Source organism: Rhynchophorus ferrugineus, unplaced genomic scaffold (genome assembly GCF_030347505.1).
Source record: "Rhynchophorus ferrugineus isolate W39M unplaced genomic scaffold, kcgeb_rfMv2 rfM1, whole genome shotgun sequence".
NCBI lineage: Eukaryota > Metazoa > Arthropoda > Insecta > Coleoptera > Curculionidae > Rhynchophorus > Rhynchophorus ferrugineus.
The window spans coordinates 78,287,137-78,311,086 of record NW_027472580.1 but is presented as its reverse complement, the minus strand read 5'-3'; the positions used below and the strand labels follow the sequence as shown (position 1 = coordinate 78,311,086).

The 23,950-nt window shown below is 30.4% G+C and overlaps 1 protein-coding gene across 2 annotated transcripts in view; it reads left to right on the top strand.

Moving 5' to 3' along the window:
• Positions 1-23,389, top strand: part of Dfd (homeotic protein deformed) — a 44,419-nt gene extending 21,030 nt beyond the window's left edge. The window contains exons 2-5 of one of the 2 annotated variants that reach the window (XM_076410351.1): positions 3,612-3,644; positions 19,214-19,397; positions 20,073-20,288; positions 22,972-23,389. In XM_076410351.1, coding sequence (XP_076266466.1) covers positions 3,612-3,644; positions 19,214-19,397; positions 20,073-20,288; positions 22,972-23,239 — 701 coding nt within the window. In that variant the 3' untranslated portion in view covers positions 23,240-23,389. The remainder of the gene's footprint in view (positions 1-3,611; positions 3,645-19,213; positions 19,398-20,072; positions 20,289-22,971) is intronic. The other variant, XM_076410362.1, reaches the window with a different exon arrangement.
• The last annotated feature ends 561 nt before the right edge of the window (positions 23,390-23,950 follow it).

Sequence of the window (23,950 nt, the reverse complement as noted above, 5' to 3'; positions counted from 1 at the left end):
GACTAAAATTATATCAAATGTATTGGCTCATTGGGCGCGAATCCAAGTTATCATTAGATAATAAGGTATTGCTGTATGAGTCTATACTCAAGCCCATTTGGACATATGGAATCCAACTATAGGGTACCGCTAGCAAATCTAATATATCCATCATTCAACGGTTCCAAAATAAGGTGTTGCGTGCCATTGTTGATGCTCTGTACTATATTTCAAATAAAGTGATACAACGCGATATTCCTCTAGAACCTATAACGAGTGTTATTCAACGTGTTTGTGTGAAGTACTTCGAAAGAGTGTCAGTGCATCCCAATGTACTCGCTAATCAGCTAAATATGCGACATGATAGTGAAGTGCGTAGACTAAAACGTTTAACACCACCTGATCTGATTACTGGACATATGTAGACTTTAGAATAAGCTTTAGAATATGACTAATTAAATAAGATAATATTTTATACAGAAGATTGCTTAATGAAGTGATTTTCTACAAGCCATGTATATATAATATAGACATAAGAAATACGTATTGCCAATAGGGCAGATTGTGGAGAATAAAACACGAAGAGTAATAAAACAAAAAAAAATAATAAAAAATATACAATAACACCATCTACTCTAAGTCCCGTAAAATTAATTTATAGGCCTAATAGTTAATAATACATTTTGTAGACTATTGGATTAAAGAATAACATTGCGAAAGTAAAATATCTGACATACGCGTTATACTTTATGTGTGGCTTCATAAGAATCTACTATGGTATGATCATAGATAAAAAATATCCGAATTGTGGATCATATTTGTCGAAAATATGAAAAAACTATAAAAAAGGACAATTGAAATTTCCTCGCAAAAAGTATGGTCATGTCAAGTGTCATACACACGTACATCGGTATACAATAAAATGACGTACGCTTGACCAACAAATTTATAATTAGGTGTCAAATGAACGATCAATTATTCACAAGAGAATTACGATATTCCAAACAGATAATTAATAGCCTTTTTTCGTTCGATGTTGTTGGGCATGTATATATTAGCGAAATGCAAGGTTAAAATGGGTTACGTTCAAGTCATTTGCATAGAGATATCATTTTTACTGACACTATATCGCGATGAATAAAAAATTGGAGAAAAAACAACGTACAACATGTTAGCTGCATGAATTTAAACCACCTACGAAACGAATACTATATTTAGACAATTACTGATGAATTAGGCGGAAGAATAGGCGTAAGAACGCTGTAGTTTAATATTGGGAAACAAAATATTGCTCTATTTATAATCAATTAATACGAAAAAAATACTATATATTTAATTTAAGCTAACTAATATTTAGTTTCTTCAAAAATTAAATTAAACAACTAAAGAATCATGTTTAATTTATTTCTAAACCCTTTAAGATGCCATATTAAAGGTATCATAAGAAACAAGCTTCACTCGAATGAATACCAGCTCACTAAAGTATGTTACCAACACGGAGAAATACTTATGTTTTACGAATGAAAGCTGATATTTATATATGGGATATTTCCCGAAATAACTGATACTTATATTGGGTTATATTCCTGCATATTAAGTTTATTTTACTACTTGGTAATATGCATATTATATTTTCTTAATTGGGGTTTATTTATACTTAATTATTTGATTCCAAAAATCAATAAGAAGATAATCAAATAATAATGAAATTTATAATAAAATATATGCTTCCTCATACATTATACTGAAATATTATATTTTAAATCAAAATGTAAAAAATGAAGCTACTTTAATTTTCAATATTTATCATTTCATTCATTCATATTGACAACATTCCAAAATAGAATTTAAACAGATTGGGATCTAAATCAGATAGAAAAATTACAGTATGCGCATGTGACATCGAACAAGACTTATAGACGCCTGTTAAAGTCGACTGGTTTGTGGATATACACACAGGATATAAGGATATACAAAAAAAGTGCTGAGACATCATGATATACATTATATATCATATACATACATCATAAAAATTCATGATTGTATTATATATAGTATATAAGCACATACATTTTTTGTATTAATTATACACTTGAACATATATATTTATATACATAATACAGATCTCTAAATTATAAACAAAATAAATCACCAATCAAGAAGGAAATGTTTTATTTAACTATTTTTACAATTATCCTGTTGCAATCAACACTAGCCGACTGAACAAAACAGTGGTGCTTTTTCAGTGGAATAGAAATAATTGAAGCAGGAAATGGAACATTTTTTGACGCTCAATATTGACATATCTGTATCTACTAGAGAGCATTGATTCGAGTTAGCGAAGTGATAATTTTTATCAAGTAATGGCGCAATGCTTCAATTTCAAGTTAATATAATTAATTAATTTTAATATAATTCCACACTTTTCCCAAAATCAGACGACACTAGTGTAATACGTATGTGCGTCTGTACTTATATCCTAAATAAATGTAGATTCCATTCTGCAATACTTATGGTGAAATGAAAAAATCATCAGTTTTATTTTTAAGAAAAAAAGTTAAAATGATCGAAGTTATAAAAATATTGATAATATATATATATATATATATATATATATATATATATATTTGTAACATGATTGATTATGATGATCAATCAAATTAAAATTGACAGCAAATTTAACATTATCTAAATAAAATTGGAAAAATTGGTGACATATAATTTAATGTACGTTCTTTCCATCATGGGTATTTGTTAATGCGCCCACGATTTCGATTGTATTTTCGGTTATCAACAATTTCGATGAGTTACCATAATTATCAATATCGGTTTAATTATAATCCTCCTCAGACTTGTATATCACTCATGGATTCCTTGTTGTAATAAACATGCATCACCATAAAATCGATGCAGCAATCGCAATGTCGGTTATAATATAGGGTGGGTCCAAAGTCCCGCTCCCATTATGTGATGTTTAGCTCAGTTTCGCTTCAACTTGTTCATTGTGTTGAGTAGCCGTCCGCATTTTATTATGAATAAATATACGCCATGAGAACGAGCAGAAATAGTGACAATATTTATTGAAAGTAATCGTTACTGGATTACGATTACTTTTCACATTTATTTCATGAAAACACAAATGCAACTAATTAAATTGTTAAAAGCTCAAATAATAAAAGCTAAATAAGGAATAAAGTGAAAAGTCCTAATAATTTAAATACATTATTTTTGGTTTATCTAATTAAAATATACATTTTAAACAATTAATATTCTGAGTAGTTGGTTTTTTTTAAATAGCGTAAGTATTCGATAGAAACTTTCCATATCATTGTGTAAGCATAAATAAAATTAAAACTTATACAAATTAAAATTAAATAGAGAAATTTGTACCAGTTGTATATGAAATAATTATGCCAAATTATAGTTAACGGGCACTAAATATTAAAATCTTCTGAAGAAATTTCTAGACAGCAATAGATATTTAATGAATGGATAATTGGACAAAAAGTGTAATAGTATAATTAGTCTGTTATTTGAAACTCTAATCTGAATTGCTTTAACCTACTAATGATTTGTTAGAAATTTTAAACTATCTAAGATCATAATAATTACTTTTTGTTTTTGTCTTTCAGTTACGAATACGCATGACATTTCTTCTAATGGCAGTAAGTTTTGATTTTCCCACGCACATACACACCCTCACGCCCTCACTAATGCCGCACAAGTGTGGTAGGCCGCTCGATGATTTCGTGTCAGATTGGAAAATTGGCAGCCTCAATTTTTCCATCCAGACCCAAATGACACGAAATTATTCGGGAGCTTTCACACCTTTTTTTCCTTTACAAGCTTTTGTATCGCTAATGAACTGTTATGCTTAATATTTTCATTGCTTCTTTTAATGTTACCTCTTTATATCATTTTATAGAATTAATCACCTACTTTTTTGGTCTCCTGCTTTTAATTCGAATGAATTTGGAATTTGTATATAGTTTGAGATTAATTTGCTGTGTAATAACTCTACTGTACTGTACTATTTATAATACTAATTGAAATGCAAAGATAAATATATATATATATATATATATATATATATATATATATATATATATATATATGAAAAATTGTAATACTGACGTTTTTTTGTTTTTACTATTCGATCAAAGCACGCAATCCTGGCTGTTCATTGTGGCATTTTGTAAAGGAAAGAAAAAAGCAACGAGACTTTATTCAATAAACCTCGTGTTCTGTAAATACAAACACGGGCTTTGGACATTTATATATAAGCGAATAAATCAATAGTTTCCGATCGATAAACTATACCCCGATCCAAAAACATTTTTGTGATATACATAACGATGCTTTTTAATATATTTGTCTCTGAATATTAATTGCTAATAAGTAATGTAGGTACTAATAAATTAATAATAACAAAAATAAAAATAATCAACAACAGATAAAAACCAATTTGATGGTGTGATGCCAAAAGATCATTGCTATACCCTAAGACTAAGCAAAATAATTTAAAATTATATTAACCAAGAAGTATGATTAAAAAATACGTTCTTTTCTAGTTTTCTTGTTGATGTATGTAATATATTGTTATCAAACATAGAAAACTCCTCATTTATAAACTATCAAAAATAGAACAACATCATAATGGTAATCCCATTTGTATGGCTTTTAGCATTATTTTATGATAGTTTACATATATAGGTGATTTAAATATAATACATTATCTTTTAATAGGCCTATCAAGCCTATTAATCAGATTCAGTAAATTATAATACGTTAATAATAAAAGCTATTCGAAATATATTATTACAGCTTATGCTTATTATTGTTTATTGATTACTCCAGATTGTTATTATATTTTAAAGTCTCATTTTGACCAACTAGTGTTTATCTGGACTTCGTAACATTATAGTATGATATTATTCATCTGTTGGATAATCTTAGTGTTAGGTATCTGTTGCATATAGTGTTATAAAAGTTTTATTAAAAGGATATCTAACAAATAATGTTTCTTTTTATAACAATTGTTTGAACTATTTCTTTACAAATAGTAAAACATAATATTAACATATTATGTTAATTATTATTTTATTAATTAATTTTATTAATATTATGTTAATTTATTATTTAATAGAATCTTTGTACTACATAGTATTCTATATAGTACATGTATAACAAGTTCCTTAAGGAACTTTATTGTTTATTTAAAAATATTACAATTTATTTTCTATTGTTAAGTGACGTTATTAACAATAATATAGAGGAAATATAGAACAATTAGTTTGGCTAATATATTTGCAATTCCAACTTGCTTGTTCCGAGTTGCTAAATATGATATAAACCTGACTCTCTCAAACATACAAATAACCATTGCAATATTTATTAGTTTTTCCCACCAATACGATTTTTAAAAAAAAATCTAATACAAAAATTGATTTTCCCTATATTTGTTTTGAAATATTCGAAAATAATCCGATGGATTGACTTGAAATTTTCATCTAATAATATGTCTTAACACAAGAGTGTTTCCATTTACTTTTAATTACAATAACCAGAAGATATAAGCGTCTTGCGAAGCTAAGTTAAAACATTTTGAAAAAATAGAATTTAGAAAAAACAGAATAACATAGAATGAATAAAAACCAACTATGAGGAAATATTTTCAGCGCAAATAGTGTTCTTTATGTATATATGTAATTATAAAATGACATATTTTGTTCTCAGGGATAATTTTCATCAAGGTAGACAGTGCTCGACATCTGCTACAAATATTTTATTGAAATAATGTAGCAAAAATTAATTTTGTTTGATTAAAAATTTCTGCTTATATGTAGCAAATATATCATGTTAATTTTGTATTTGCTAGTGATTTTAATAACAGGAGATTTACATTAGATTTCTTAAGGAACGTAATTGTTTATTTAAAATTATTAATATTTATTGACCGTTGTTATAAGTTAGGTTTTTAACTATAATGTAGTAGAAATATATAACTGATTTCATTAATATAATTACAATTCCAACTGAGTTTTGCTAAATATGTCATGCATGCAAATAAAAATTCGTCAGTTTCAGTCAGTTTTTTAATATAATAAATATAAATATATTTTACTATTTAAGATATAAGAACAGAAAATTAGACACCAAAATATTTTAGCCATGATTTTTAAACTAAACTTTACAATTTAACATATTACATACGAGGACTTCAGTGCTATTTAGAACTTAGGCTGTGCCTATGGATTAATTAAAACCGATATGTCTTTCTTTGTTGGTACTTAAATGGTTCATTTGATTCTTTAATTGAACATTTATTAGTTCGAACCGTAATAGTCTATTTATGAATTAAAAGTCTTAGTTTTGTATTTAAATCCTTCATTCAGTTCTTGGTATAGTTATGACTTCGTATATTATTGTTTTAAGTTTCCAAGCAGTACTTTCTACGCATTCTTCTAAATATAATTTTAGCTTTGTCTATTGAATAGATTATTTTCTCAAGGCCCAACGAAACATTTGCAATAAAGGTTAAAGACTCATAAACAGAGTTGGCTTTGGCCAATTTTTTTATTGAACAACGTCTCATGGCCAACTTTGAGCGAAATTACCGGTGCCGAAACGGTTGCGGTGGTCAATTTTCTGTCGTTCGTCCACGTCGACCCGACTCGAAAATTACGGCAATGACATCATCACGTTATATCCCCCGTGTGACGACGACGACGCCGCCCTACCCGTCGGCCGAAGAGCTGCCAGTGTGCAGCAGCACCGGTAACTTGAAGCAACTGAATAGGAGCTTATTTAAATGAATTATCCGTTGTCGGGCCCGTAAGAAAAAAGTGTTAACTCATCTTCGGCGTGTAACTCATGTCACCACCTCCACTCTAAGCGCATGCATGGGGATCTGTGCGCCGGCAAAAACCGCCGGATCACTCTCTCGGTCTGTCGACGTTTAAGTGCCTTCATGTCGTCGTAGATACGGGAGAAATATTTGAATAACGTTTAATTAGAGTGGATTAACAATGAGGAATGGTCTTTATTGTGGTTACAGTCTGTCCAGATGCTGACGACTGAACCGTTTGTATTCGGAGGAAGATGCCGCCGACAATCAGTGGCGTAGATGATTTCGATGACAAAACCCACAAATATTTCTTATATTCATCCGTTATTTATATTAGGTATAAATTTTGTTTTTCCTAAATTTGTTTGTTAATGTTAATATTAATTTAATTGTTATACTCAACATATTTTATATCTACCCACCTTTCAAGAGGCAAACAAAAATTCAAAATATTTTGGAACACTCCAAGAACAGACTGAATGATTATAGGAGACGAAAGAGATCGATCATTGTCACAAAATTTAACTTATATGAATCATACCCTTAACTCTCAATAATTGTCATTTGTTTTTGTATCCTGAACGTTTGCAATTCGTTGTTCACGTTAATTTTAACTATGCCAACAATTTTCACAATTTTTTGTCATATATTTTACTTTAATGTGTCACAAAAACATATTTATATCCATAAACATTGGTGTTTGTCTTCGTCCCTTGTATGGATTGTCGTGTTATAAGCGCAAAACTACAATTATATCGCGATATCACGATAGTATCATTGAAAACGAAAGAAAAATAGACAAAATGCTTTGCTACCTCCCGAAAACAACTTTGATACAGCTATAAGGAGTAAACAGTGAATACCATTTAAGCCGTCAGTTAGCTTCTCAAACAATTCTCTACATCTTTTTACACTGAAGCCAGTATTACAATACATGATGTTGGCGCTAAATCTTGAATATGTGTATGTATGTCATGCATTTGGCAGATGTCTAACAAATTGAGAAATCGCATCAGCTTTTGATGAATTTTATGGTACAGAAAACAAAATATATGTATTATTCTAATTAGTAAAAAAGACGTCAGCAGATGAAACTTGTTAAATAGTTATTTCTGTCGATAAAATTTAATATATGGAATAATACTTATATAGTTCAAAGAGGTGTAAGGTCCGATTTCAACACTTAGTATAGTATTAATTTTTCACATTGGTGTTCATTTTTTTCTGCATTAACATTGTTTAATACAAAATACTGCGGTTATATGTTATTATGTAACTAGCATGCACGTTGCATGATCTTAACCTTATATCTTATATATATTATTGGGGAAAACATTACTACAATATAATAGTATTATTTTCACAATTCAGATTCGGATACTGCCAGCGTAATGTACAAATCTTCTTTATCGTTCAGTGCTCTCTCTCTCTCTCTCTCTCTCTCTCTCTCTCTCTATATATATATATATATATATATATATATATATATATATATATATATATATATATATCACACCATACTGTGTTTTGAAATAATTCTTTATATCAAATATGAATGGCCTTCATTTTAAATATTATATTCTTTTTTAATTTTTAATATTCTCTGTAGATCTTTATATTTGTCTCAACAGGCCTCTTGTTTGGAATAGTATTGTATTTCAACTTGTATTATATTATTATTATTAACTTGTATGTCAACTATGAAATAATGTTATATTCATATACATTTTGTATGAATATTCAAAAATATAGAATTGTTCAACTTGGAATAATATTAAAGATAAGTATACCAGTATGTATTTTTCAATAAATATTTATAATAGCCACATATATTCTTTGGAGTCATAGAAACACAAAGCAAATAAAAAAGTGAACGGTTACTTTATTCATCATTTTAATGAAATGTTGCTCTTTCATCCATTTTCTTCTCTCTCTTCTATGCCATGGTGATCTAACTTCCTCTTTGACTTTTTTATTATTATGGAAATATATCTATCCTTATACGTAGATCTCATCTCTCTATGTGAATCTGTCGCTCATCTGTCAATCAATCAGCGCTATTGATATTGCTCCTTGGGTATTTTGCAGGTCTTTCTGTTATCTTTGGCTATGATGACTTATTTTACAGATTTATCATTCATATACTGAGGTGTTAATGCTTTGGGGATTGTTAAATATATTCCTTAGTGCTTTCTTTTTATTGCAAGTATTATATCAAAGTCAGCAGTTTTTTCTAAACTTGCAGAATGATTTTTAATCTATTATTAGTTATTAAGTTATTTCGATGTATAACTTCTTCGTGATAACAAGTCCCCGACCTGACATATAGATGGCGCTAGTAGAATTAAACCTATAGGTTTTTTAGTTAGCCCTAACCCTCAAAAGATGCGTGTATAAATTTGACAGCTGTCGGATCATTAATTTGTGAATTATAGCACTTTGAGTGAAACAACTTTTGTTATTGTGAAAAAAATTGCTAAAAAGTTATTATGCGTGTTGATAAAATATTGTTTTTTGAAGGAAAAAAATACAGTTGAAGCAAAAACTTGCCTTGATACCGAGATTCTAAACACTGCCCCAAGAAAATCAACCATCAAGGATTGGTATGCTAAGTTTAGACTTGGCGAAATGAGCACCGAAGACGGTGAACGCAGTGGACGAAAAAACCGACGAAAACATTTTAAAAATCCACAAAATGATTTAAAACGACCGTAAATTGAAACTGAATGAAATAGCAGACACTCTAAAGATATCAACTGAACGTGTACATCATATCATTCACGAATATTTGGGTATGAGAAAGTTCTGTGCAAAGTAGGTGCCGCGCGAGCTCACTTTTGACCAAAAACAATAACGAGTTTATGATTTGGAGCAGAGTTTGAAGATGATCAGGCGTAATAAACCCAATTTTTGCATCAATATGTGACAATGGACGAAACATGGCTGCATCATTTCACTCCCAAGTCCAATCGACGCAACAGTTAGAAAAAACATGGAATCATTTTCAGTGACTACTTTGAAAAAGGAAGGACAATCAACAGCGACTATTACATAGTGTTATTGGACCGTTCGAAGGACGAAATCACCTAAAAACGGCGTCATTTGAAGAAACAGAAAGTGCTACTTCACCAAGACAATGCACTGTGTCACAAGTTAGTGAGAACGATGACAAAAATCTATGAACTGGGCTTCGAATTGCTTCCTCATCCACCGTATTCTTCAGATCTGGCCCCCAGAGTACTTTCTGTTCTCAGATCTCAAAAGAATGCTCGCAGGGAAGACATTTTGGTTAAAAAAATGTGTTTTACTCTGGCAGGCCGGGGACTTGTCAATTGACCTGTTACTTTACTTAACTTCATAACTAAAACATTTAAAGATACATTCCGAAGGGTTCTTCTCTTCCTACTCGCCTCCAAGTCCTAATTTAATGCAAATATTTTTTTAATTATTTGAATTAAACTGTAAAGTCTTGCAGCTCTATATACATTATTTAAATTATTTTTAATTTCCAATAAAATTCTCATGGTTAATCTAAGTTTTTTTTTTATCTAAATTCAGCTCGCCAATTTAAGTAAAATATAAAAATTATACGTTCTCGGGTACGTTAGTGAATTTGACATAATCAAAAGGTCTAAACAAACAATTTCGGGTCGGCGAAAACACAAAAGACCATTCGGTACCGTGAAACGTGAACGTTCACGATGACACTGCGCATCGTGTTGCCGAACAATCGTACCGAAAACCAAAACCACCGGTACCACAAGGTCGTGTTTGGTGTGGTCTTCAGTGCGACGATGACGGAGGCCCGATGATCATGATGATGATGACCCAGGGGTCCGCTTTTTTGTTTTCTTCTTTGTTCGGGAAAGAGTTTTTTGGCTACGTCCGCCGAAACCAGGTAACACTTGGTTAGCATGGCGTCGGCTTGAGGGTTGACGGGCGTATCTGGTTGCTGACTGGGTGAGGGTGGGATTCAACTAACGGAGTTAATTGAAATTGGCTCGGTCTCTTTGTGTTGTATATTTAATTAATAATCGAAATTGCTTCATCATATACTTGGTATTCGTTATTTATATTCTTCGTTTTAACACCTGTATATTTTTTAGAAATTATATCTCACATTAGATATGCTTCGTATAATGTACAAGTTAATACTTAATTTACTTTTTCGTACTTAATTTACAAAGAACGTCACGTACATTACACGTTACACGTCATACGTACCTCAAGTGGCAACCAAGGCGAGTATGGGATTGAAATACATCACTTTGTATTTTTCAAATAAGAATAAAATTAAACTACTTCAGCTAAAGTTAAGAACGCACTTAAAAGTTCGTGTGGTTTGGTTCGTTTTGATCTGATTCAATAATTTCATGCGTCTTATATAGTAGCACTATTACTTCAACGATGCTGTGATCTAGCAGCCTTATTTCATGTTATAGAGCAAAATCTTCAACCACTTCTTAAATCCACTTGATTTCGAGGTCATCGTGTAGCCCTTCGTTGGTTGCTTAGACATAAGCATTAGTAATTAGTCGTAAACTTTGTTTGGGCTGCTTTGGATTACTATTTGATTATATATGTTAGTGCAACCCCATATTTGCCATCCAATCTCATTGATTCTAGGTCAAGTTGAGCGTATATTGCAATTAACCAGTACAGTTGCTTGACTTTGAGTCTAATCTGCTCTATATTTTTTGTCTAACATGATGTGATATTCCGAGGTATTTATCTAATTCTGCTTGAGGAATCGGGCATCCATCAAGTGATATAATTAGATTTTTGTCATTTCGCCGCAACGCAAAATTAACACGGACAGATTTAGAGCTATTAAGATCTATTTTTCAGTCTCTAGTCCATTTGTAGATCTTGTCTTGTCTTTGTAATCTTGACTGGTACTAGAACTTTTACATCAGTATATAATAATTGTTTCTAAACTATAATTATATATGAACAGTTGCTTATGAAGTTGCTTTATGAAATCTTTCGGTCATTAATTTTAGAGAGTTGAATAATGCTTCAAATATTTGAATTTAGTAACGGGAGGGTTATCTTTTATATTTCGGAATTGTTAAATATAATATTAATATACCATTACATACAGTTCATAGACAAAATAGATTAACGCCATGCAATATAATTAATCTTGTTTGTATGTTTGTCACACTGTTTCCGTGCAAATAATGTCTTGTAGATTATATTTCGGTAAATTGTTCTGCGATGGTTAAAACAATCGGTGAGAGCTGTGATCTCTCCTACTTTAAAAGTGGGTAAAACGTTGGTATTCGTTTAACGATGCAGCGTAACGGTAATCACAGCATATCCTGATTGATTGACAAAGAGAAATAGTGAGCAAAACCTGTATTTAACTGACAGAGGCCAACCAGGATTATGGCGAGACAATATAAAATTACTGCAGAAAAAGAGAAAGCAGAACTCAACACTCACTTGTCTAATATTGTTTCAACAAAAATAATATAGTGGGAGCTCCACGAAGAAAATATTCTTGATACGACTGCACTGTGAAAGATGTAAGAAAGTAAAATGAAGCCTGGACATTTGATGATTGAAAGAATGTATTTACATTGATATTTCCTACAAATCGCTAGGTTTATGTAGTCAGAACTCCAGAAGAAACAACTGGAACTGCGAGTGGCTCCTTTATGTCTTTTATATCAATATCGTGGCATTCAACTAAAATGGCTCAGTCTTGGTTTGAAAAGCATTAGAATATAATCAAACATCTTCCCCGTCTAGCACAACCGCCATGCCTTAACATAATTGAACCGTCGTGAAGGGTTAAATTTATATCTTCAACATCGTCGAAGCAATTGGCCAATGTTTTGGTGGAAACTATTCAGACACTCTACAAATATGTTTACTGAATATATTTCGTGAAGAATTTCAGCGGCTTTAGTAGCTATTGTGTATATGTGAGGTGTGCATATTATTTTGCTCATCCCCTGTATGTATCGATGTACCGAATTGAATATTGATCACGAAACACTGGTGTTTAATATTTTCGCGGTCTCAGTACTGACTGTCCCTCCTCTGTATAATGTTCTTGCACGGCAATTAGACTTCATATTTTAATTAAATGCAGTTCTCTTGTTTACCGCTTTCCCTTATTGAATTTAATTCCTAGGTCTCAAGATATGGCGATATGATATATTCAGGTTTTTGTTATATAATCAGTGCATTGCTATTTTGACGCACTATACAGAGTTACGTAATCTGTATAGTAAATATTTTATATTTTCCTGTTTCCTAATTCTCGCCCAAAGTAAAATTGAGAAAACTGATTAAAGAATATTTTATTTAACTTCCTTTTTATATGACTTTATTGTATTCTTACGTGTGTTCAAGTCATCGTGCAGTTCTTCGTTGATTACATAGCGATAGGCACTGGTAACTAATCGAAAAAGTTTGTTTTGACAGCGTTGGATGACTAGTTGATTTGAATTTTTAGTGCAACCCCAAATTTGCGCCCCATTGGTCCAGATTGACTTATAATTGACTGGTAAATCAATCTCTTTGATTTTAGATCAAGTTAAGAGTATCTTCTGGCTAACCAGTATAGTTGTTTTATTTTGGTTCTAATGTGTTTTGCTTTTTGTCTAACATGATGCTATATACAAAATGAATTAAATTATTTTATAGGAGTACTTGATGGAAGATTTTTAAAATCTATCCGATTTTATAATATTTTAAAACTGAAAGACGTATTGGCGAGGCATAAAGGATCGACTGCAGCAACGTACAAGAAATTTCACTAAAAGACCATTAGCACTTTTGCTTTTGGGCTTCTATTCTGCCGGTTCGGCGGCGTGAGTCACCCAAGTTGAAAGGCGCTTTTCGCTGGGTCCTCGAAAAACCTTTTCGGCAACTTCGGAAAACGACAGGGACGCGGCATCATTTTTCATTCGTGCCTACGCGCCAAGTCTTTTGCCCTGTCAGCTGGACGGGGTCGCATATATACATATTATATCCGATATTCCACTCTTTAAAACACCTTTTGACAGCTGCGATGCGATGAGATGGCTATCGGCCATGTTCTGCAGCCTTTTTTTCTCCACGACACTCTCGATCGTGTTTCCTTTACGTTAATCATACTGACAATAATTTCGTCTCTGGTTGCATAATTATTCAGAATCTGGTAAAGTTCAAGGTACCTGCTTAAATAAAAAGGCTTACTGTCTATATGTACATATTTTCGCATTGTTCTATCATTGGTGATAGAATATAACATTAAATTAATGAATTAAGATAATATTATTTATGTGAATGTTAAGCAGACATGGATCGAAGAAAAGAAAAATTATTATAACTGTTCTTAATGTTTTGGAAATGCAAAAGTAAGGTGAGTACGGGATTAGTACAACAGTATATAGTTCTGAAATTAAAATAAAACTAAATTACTCGAGCTTAAGTTAATAATACACTTATACGCTATAAAAATGCATGTGATTTAGTTCGCTTCAATTTTATGACTTCCTGCGTGTTATTCAGTTATTTACAATTTTATGATTTACAAAGCTTATTTCATGTTTCGCTTGTGCATTGTGCAGACCTTCGTTGATTACATAGCGATAAGCATTCCTAATTAATCGTAAAACTTTGTTTTAACTGCGTTGGTTTATTAGATGGTTTGATGTTTTAGTGCAATCCCATATTTGCACTCCGTTAATTCAACTTGGCTTAATGATTAGACTGATAAACCAATATTTTTTATTATATGTCAAGTTGAGAGTATATTCCGAGTAGCCAGTACAGTTGTTTGACTTTGAGTCTAATCTGCCCTGCTTTTGGTGTAACATGATGCTTCTAGTTTTGTCTACCATCAAGATGGATGCCGAGCTATTTAGCTGATGTTGCTTGAAAAATCCAGCATCCGTCAAGTGATATAATTGTTTTTGTCTTTGATATAGTAGTTTTTTATTATTTCACCGCAACGCAAAATTAATATGGACAAATTTGGAGCTATGATATCTGTGTCGTCCGTAAATATTGCAAGTACTGTTTCTTTGTCGCTGAGTTCATTCAGTAACATTAGTTAATTATATCAATAATTATTTTAATAATTGATCAAAATTGAATTGTCGAACATTCGATATATTATTGAAATTTTTCATATTAATTCATTTAGTCAATTGAAAAAATTAATATTATATATTATTATATTTCTAGGAAGTTCTATTGAAACAATAAATATTAATATGTTTTGCTAATATGGCAATGTGTTAGTATTAGATATTATGTTTTATCTTTATATTAGATATTGGTTGTAACTATAGCGTGAATACTTCTGCATATAAGTCGCAATATTATTTTATGATCTTTGATGTTGAGCTCTAATAAGCCCTTTCCAAATATTTAATGTTGTTTAAACTTAATGATAATTGGTCAAATTTCTAGACTTCAGTATACTTCCTAAAAATCCTGGAATATTAATAAGTTTCAAGAGCAAATGGCCGAACATTATCCAATATTGATGCCAAATATCAAATAAAGCTACTACCATACGTAACTTGCATAGTATTTGCATACATTTCTGTATCGCACTGGAAAATATATCATCACCGGTCATCTTTAAATTGGCTATTTTGTGATTTGGAAGAAGTCTACTAGCTATATTAGATTTCCTAGATCTATATGAATTTCCCTCGTTCTTCTTCTTCTTAGTATTGCGCTAATAAAATTTCGTGGGTAAACTTTAATGGTTGATGGCGATCCTTATTTCGAGTCACGCATTGTTTATGATCATATCCAGGTCACGGACTAGATCCTTCTGACTTTCCTTATCCTTTAGCCAAGCCAGAGACCGTCGATATTGGCGTTTACAATATGTGCATAAAAATAATTGATACGCACTGCTGGACTAAATATATTTCTCAAATAATGTAAAATAAAAGAGCTGCATGTAAATTGCTAATTTTCTAATGCTATTTTAGATACCTAAGAAAATCCTAAAGGATATTTACATATGTAGAATCCTTCAATTCCTTAAAAAATTATGAAAAATAAAAATTAAAAACTTATCGAGTGAAACTTGAATAAAATATTTCATGCGATTTTTCTTACAAAATACTATTACTAGTCAAATAATCTACAATGTATCATTATTTTATTAATTTATTTATTATTTAATCATGATTGCAATACAATTTTTTCCGAATTTATTGAAATAATAATTTGATATTAAATATTAAACAACTCTCGATTTCCACAAGATTAAACGGTTTTGGTTAATCTGTTGATTTAGTTTATTATGATCATGAATCTCTTGATTCTCCTAATAAGAGAAATCTTAAGTTCTCAGTATATAAAATTATTCTTGCCTTTTATGATACAGAACTTTTTACGAAATAATTACTACGTTTACATTGTGCTTGTAACTGGATTCCGTAGATCTTAACTGGGAGGTACATCAGCTACTTGTAGTTGTGTATAAATAAAAGTATGACCTAATGCTTGAGATTTTGAGTTCTTTCATATTCCTTTTGATAACCAAGCGTTCGCTTCTACAAGATTCTTCAGGAAATACCTAACAGCAACCGCTGCAGTGTCATTGAAATGTTACCATAGTGATATCTTAATTTTTGTTACTTATATGGTATAATATATGTACAGAAATGTTACCCATTCTCTACCTTGCGGTGATCCCGCCTTACTTTATTTTATTATTCTAGTTGAAATGTACGATTTATAACATAAAAATTAAATAATAATTTTAATTTACCACTTCTAAAAAACGTATTATTTCACCCTCGGATTTCGTGTTTCTGTTACGATTTGTTAAGTTATTTTCTGACAGACGAACTCGTGACTATTCACGCCGCACATCCATTTATTTCGCAACGCAATTATACCAGCAGATAAGGCCTTATACCAGCCGATCGACAAGATAATGAGCCTAACGTTAATTAATAACGCCAACCGCATCAGTTTCATGACGAAAAACGCCATAACCTCCGGAATTTTTTCATGGACTGGCGGTGTTATGAAAATTATAATCAGGCATCACGCTGGGAAACCTATCAAGGTGAAACGCCACAAGATATATGAACGGCTCCCCCCCCTCCTCGCCACAGGAAAAACTACAATTTTCCTGCCGTTGCAACGTAGGAACTAGAAAAAATGGCGTATCTATTACCGGCACCGAACCAATTACACCATGTTACATAGATATTATTTAAATTTATGATAACTAATTTTCGTGTGATAATTAATCATTTTTTTCTTCGCTGTTTAGCATTTTTTCTCCGTGTTCGAGTTGAACCGTATAAGAATAATGATCGTTATTTGCGAAATGTATTCGTTTTAATTATTAAAACAACAGTGTTTACCTCTGTATAGTTGAGTTGTTTTTAGCTCCGACGAAAATTTTAATTTTTCTTACTCGTTCGACGTGGGGCTGATGTTGTTGACCATGTCGCGTTTCGTATAACTTAATAATTAATATATGACCTTTTAACCCAGTAGTTTCTTTTTTTTTTGGAATTTACGAATCCATTAAAACTTACATGTGTTACTGAGCGACATATGTACCGCAGTTACAGTTTAAGTCTTGCATAGCGATCTTCACTTTTTTTCGTAAAAACTAGATGTAGAAAAAATATGTAAAATTAGATAAATGTAGATGATGCCAGTGGGGAACAAGGTAAAAGAACGGAAAAGGTTAGGACAAATAGGGATAAAAGCGTTGAAACAAAACCAGAGGAATTATATCTGATATGTCAACAAAGATGATGCATATTACCATTGCTTTAGGACATTTGACTAAAAGCAACAAAGTTAATGAGATTAGAGAAAAAGCTACGAAAGAAGCTATATGAAAAAAAAAGGAAGGAAAGGAGATAAACTAAAATAAGCACCTAATATTCTTTATATTTTAGTGCATTAATATAATTTAAATAAAGTAAAATAATAATAAAAAAACTGGCTTTGAATTTTTAAATATAAAAAAACTGATATAACATATTGTTTAAGCACTCAAAAATAAATAAGATTTAGATAATCAGCCATTAGCTTAAAATTTTTGGAGACATTTCGTTGCTGAATAATTTTGATGTGCACATAAGACATGACACGAGTGACAATTTTGAATTAGATCTGTAGTAGTAAATCTATAGTGACATCCAATATAACATATCGATGCTATAGATTTATTTATATCACTTCCAAATGGCAGTTCTAAACAAAGCTATAAATTGCAGATACATTTTTGTTTTTAAGTTTTAAAGTTTGTCCATTTTAAGGCAAAGTTTTTATATAAAATGTGAATATACTACGTTCTAGTATCTTTAAAATGCTGATCGGTTATTTCAAGTTTACTTTTTCGGTTTTCTAAACAATTCAGTGAACTTTTTTTCAAGTATTGTGGAACAACTGACAGTTTTGAGAATATTCAACATCATACAACTGCATTTACATCCACCTATTTTCTAAATAGTATCAAAAATAATTTTTAATAATTTAGTAACTAATCAACAGTACTTTTCCCCATTAAAGAACAATGTTCAATTAAAATGTGAATTTATTGTCATGCATTGATTAGACAATAAAATAGTTCTTTTACTAAAAATATTGTAACTTCTATATTAACTGTTGGAATGACATAATATTTCAACAATTGTTCTTTGAAGGCTGGTATTGCAGAAAAAAAATAAGAAATTATATATGTTTGTCAATACTGATTAAAATTTCACAAAAAAATACATAATCTACAAATATCGTCACTAGAATTGAATTGTGAAATATATTCTTAGAATATGCCAATGTTCTAGATCTCGTTCTAGGTCTATATCTAAGACTAACTCTTATTTATCAGATGTTTTAACATGGAAGATATTTTATGTTGCTTACTTTTTACTTTATAACTTTATTTTATTTTACAAGTAGCTTTAATGAAATTGAATAAAAACAAATGAATTTGTAATAAAGAATTGTACAAAATTTAGTTAAGTTACCTCTTCAGTTTTTCAAGAATTCTACTTACAAGATAGAAAATCAAAAATGGTGTTTGATAAAACATCCTTTACAAAATACCTATTTTTTCAAGTTTCTATATTAGACGAATTTTGTATGACGAATAGAACATTGATAAGATATTTACTAATTCTATCTACTTTAGTAGAAATAATAAGAATTGATTGGTTTTTTTTTTGGTTAAGACAATAAATTAATTAAATATATGCTTTAATGTTAAACATAAAGATAAACATTATCATTAGACAATCATTCTATAATTTAAAAAATCATTAGAATGCCTATGTCGAAAATAATGCTATGCCTTAGGTCACTCTGCCATTTTGTTAATAGAAACCAAGAAGCATACAAGAAAAATGGTTTAAATTTTTTTTTCTAAAACTGACCATTTTATTTCAGCAAATGGTACCTTTACCCCGGGAATGGAACCGAAACGCCAAAGAACGGCCTATACACGCCACCAGATCCTCGAGCTAGAAAAGGAATTCCATTTCAACCGCTACCTGACTAGAAGGCGAAGAATAGAGATCGCCCACACTTTGGTTCTCAGCGAGCGGCAAATAAAGATCTGGTTCCAAAACAGGTAAGACTACGTATTCTTCGCCATTTTTCTCATAATTATAATGTTGCATAACTATCATTCCTAACGAATTCACCAATAAGTAACTATTAAAAACATTAAAATTTTATTCATTATGGTATCTGGAACTAAGCAACAAATTGAAAGATATATTTGTGTTAGTTATATAAGCAATTAACATTAAAACTATCTCATTTCTATATTTATTTCTACATTTTTACATATGTTTGATTCGTTTTTGAAGGAAACATTCGTATTTCCAAATATGCCGCAATATAAAAAAAACAATTCAGATATTGTTTTTATACGCCGATTAAGTTAATAACCAAAAATTATGAAACGTAAAGACATATAATATAATTAGTTGTAACGTATCAACAACTAGTATAATCCCGAAATACTCTGGATTCTCGTCAGAGTGAATAAATCTCTAGTCTTTGACAATCCCGGAATATAAAAAACAATCCTACTATGAGAAAATGTTTCAGTTTTGAGTAAAATTATATAATTTCGAAAAAGCCAAATAATATCTTGTTAAAGCAAATGAAAGTTCTGCATGAGCTTGTGGTATCTATTTCATTTTTGATCCGTCAGATTTACTGATAATATAGCGAAAAATCTGATTAATTCCTGATAGATGTCAGTCGGAAATATTACAACATTCTTGTTTTATTATAGACGCATGAAATGGAAAAAGGACAACAAACTACCGAACACGAAGAACGTTCGCAGGAAAACGAATCCCGCCGGAGTGACGACGACGGCGCCGGGGGCGGCGACCGCCGCTAACGGCAAGGCGTCAGGAAAGGGCCGGGGGGCGTCGAAGGCGCAGAACGGCGCTGCTCAACAGCAGCAGGGCAACAACAACGACAAGAGGAAGAACAACGGTTCGAGGTGAGTAAGCGATAATAATACGACGATCTCTTTAATCCTGCTGTCGTTTCTCCTGACGACCCGCTGACGTAGTTCAGTTTTTCAATATACACAGGTTCGAATTTTAATTCCGGTAATATAGTTATAGGGACACAAAATTAATTAGAGATATATTTGTAAATTCAATATCTTATTTTGTTTTAAAATTATTATCCTTTAGTCGACACCATTTTAATGAAAATACTTAAAACTCTCAGGGAAGCTGAGAATATCTAGTCTACTCACAAATACCACACAAATATCTACTCACAAATACTGTCTCTCTTAAAAGTCAAAAGACTCTTAAAAGGCTCTTAAGAGACTGCTTTGAAAAGATAAAATATGACTATATAATTTTTTCCTGTACAATTTTTCATAAAATTGAGTTTTGTATTTTATCTCAGTATAAAAAATGATGAAAAAATCATGAAGAAAAATAAATTCGTATTAAATATGATATGCAGTTACACGGTTGCGTGCGAGCTATTAAAAATAAATAAGAGAATGTTAAAAGATATTGTTTTGAATTGTTTTCGAAATTGAAAACAAATAAAAGGTTCAAAAGTACTACGGAATTGTCATTTTGACGCTGTAAGAGAACAAAATAATAAACTCAGTTCTTAAATATTACTAGCTATTAAAGTTCGTTCAAGGTTTTTTAAAAAGTTTGGACTATGTTAATGAATTTTTATCGTTAAGTGAAAACACTTTTCTTTTCTGAGAAAAAAAAGGTTTATATAAAGGCGGTGAAATAAAGTATATATTTTTAATATTATATTTTAGATGTCAATACCTGAGAAAAATATTTATTCAAAACAAATAACCTATAAATTTCCGTAAAATGTAATAATATAGTTACTAGCTTGCTTACGTCTTATTAAAAATTAAATAAAATTTATTAAAAGAGTTTGTTCTAAATAAAAAGGAAGTTTCTAACAAAATAAAATAAATTTAATTTGTTGAATAGTTTGTTGAACTAGTAAATAGTTATTATAGTTACTACATTTTTGTTACACGTTTGGCATATTTTAATGAATTTTTATTCCCGATTAAAATTTACAGCAAAAAAACAATAATAAAATTAAAAATGTTTTCAATCTAGAAGACAAACATACCTGAAAAACCTGTATATAAAAGCACTTAAAAAAAGTATATATGATTTCAAGATCGAGTTTGTTCGACATATTTAGCTACCCTATACACTGTAGGATCGTTGAAATAATAATTATAGGAAATATATTTTGAGGAATTAAAAAGAAATAAAATCTTAAAAATAACTCATTGTATATCCGTTTTATGTTTGTTCCTGAAAATTAAAGTTTAATTTTTATGAAGTTACTGAATACTTTTTATAAAATGTTAAAATTAAATTTTATGGCATTTAAACGATAAAGATTCTGAAAGAGTAAATAATTGATTACATTTAATAATAATAAAAATAATACAAATAAAATATACCTATAGTTTAATTCTACAAACAATATTTAAGAACCTGAAATTTAATGAGGCCAAATTACATACCAGTTTTATCTTCCATTAGTTGTTACCTTCTTTCTTAACCATGCACTGGTACAAAACCAAAAAACTGAATTATTAGGTGTCTCTTAAGATTTATAAATTATAGACTAATTATCACGGTCACACGAAACGATATAATACCCTGCAAAAAATATAGTCAGGTAGTTAAAAAAGAAACAGAAAGATATATAAGGTTATTAAATGCCAACAGAAACATTATATATTAAAAGATGAAAAATATTTTTTATAGAGATCCTAATAAAATAAAAATAAATTAATAAGAGAAAATATAGACCGATTTATGCAATCATAAATAAAACGTTACGAGCCTTACATTTTGATGGTTTAATAAGTAACAATTCTTGTCTATTTTTGAAAATGTTCTTTTTTAAACGAATTATTTGATTAGTTTCTTTTATTTTAAAGTATTTCTCCAGGCACTATCAATACTTCTTCTCATACTTCATTGACTGCTAGAGTGACATAACTCCTCTCAATAAAAGAGTAGATTTCATTCAAGTTTATTTTACTTTTTTTATTTGCACATTTTATATTTTGATTTTACTATAGACTCTGTCATTAATTTTACGCTGTTATTTTTTTGAAAAATTTTATTTTCTTCTTGATTCAATCATCTATTTCTCTGAAAAGCGGGTAGCATATAAAAAAGTTTTAACGTCTTAATATTTATATTTATACAGTCTTGCATGAAGAATCTCCAAAAGTGTTGTGGAGGGACCCAAAACCACAATATTAAACAAAAAATAAATTCGATGTGAACAACTGACAACGAAAACTATGTACTTTGTTCCAATATTTAAACAAAAACTTTACAGCTGACTTAGCTTATCGTGTGCCTATACAAGAATATATTTCTTTGACTTCAAAATTGTGACAGAACAACATTGTAAAACAAAGAATGTATTTGCAAATTAAGGAAATCTATAGATAATTTTACAGCATCCCTACACCCCCTGAATTTGATAATTTTAGCCCCAATTAAATTAATAAGCGGATGTTTTAATTAAAAATAATATAATTGCCGAAATATTCACATAAGATTAAGAAATATGTTTATTTATAATTGTCTTATTATTATCATTAATAGCTGTTCGGACATATCTAAATTAAGCTTCTTTTGTTCCAGAGATCCTATCGATGGTGTGGGCGATAACATGCTGGACATGTCCCTGACAAGTCCCCATCAACTCCCCACCACCATCTCCGGCCATTCTCACGCTCACCCTATGGGTCCCTCATCCCTTCACCATACCAACCCCATGCTGGACCATACGATGGGTCACATGGGCAACGCAATGGGGGCGTCGCTCGCTCCCTCTCCAGGCTGTGGCGGTATACCGAGCGGTGGTCCACAGCCAGTGATTAAGTCCGACTACGGACTCACCGCCCTCTAATGGTAGACAGTTAGATATTCTTATAAAATATGTAAAGTTTTAGGGAACGGTATGATGTTTTTTTATATATATACATATAAATTATCACTGTGGTGGCTAGTGGAGTTGCATGAGGATGGAATTTTTTCTGTTGTTTCGGGAAATTGTTTTTCTGTTTTCGATATTTAGATAAGGAGCCGTCAGGCTCACCTGTACATAACACAAAATGAAATGGATATTAAACAGGTTAACTGTACAAAGATTAAAGGTAAATTTTGACAATATTAATTGCTGTATTATAGTAGGTTTAGGCTGAAATTAAATCGTGTTAGCATCAATATTTTGTATGCGACTGCTGTCATTTCTCTTAAAATTTTGCGTTGAAATCAATGATAACATGATAATTGCATTTTAATCTTATAAATATTTTCTGCTAATACAAACATATACAGGATGTTTCACCAAAATAATAATTAATTAACAAATATTCAATTTATATTTGAAGCTTTTTTTATTATTAAATGAAATTCAAAATTTGGTATTAACTCTAAGGACATCAATTATAAATTTCTGGTTAATTGTTATCTTAAAGCGATAAAGTGATTTAGATTTTATTTTACTGTAAAACTAGCCTGAAATTAGGTAGTTTTATATTTATATTATTTGGATTTTATACGTAATTAAATTTATTATGAAGCTTTCTTAATAATGGTCAATAAAAAAGGAGTTTAA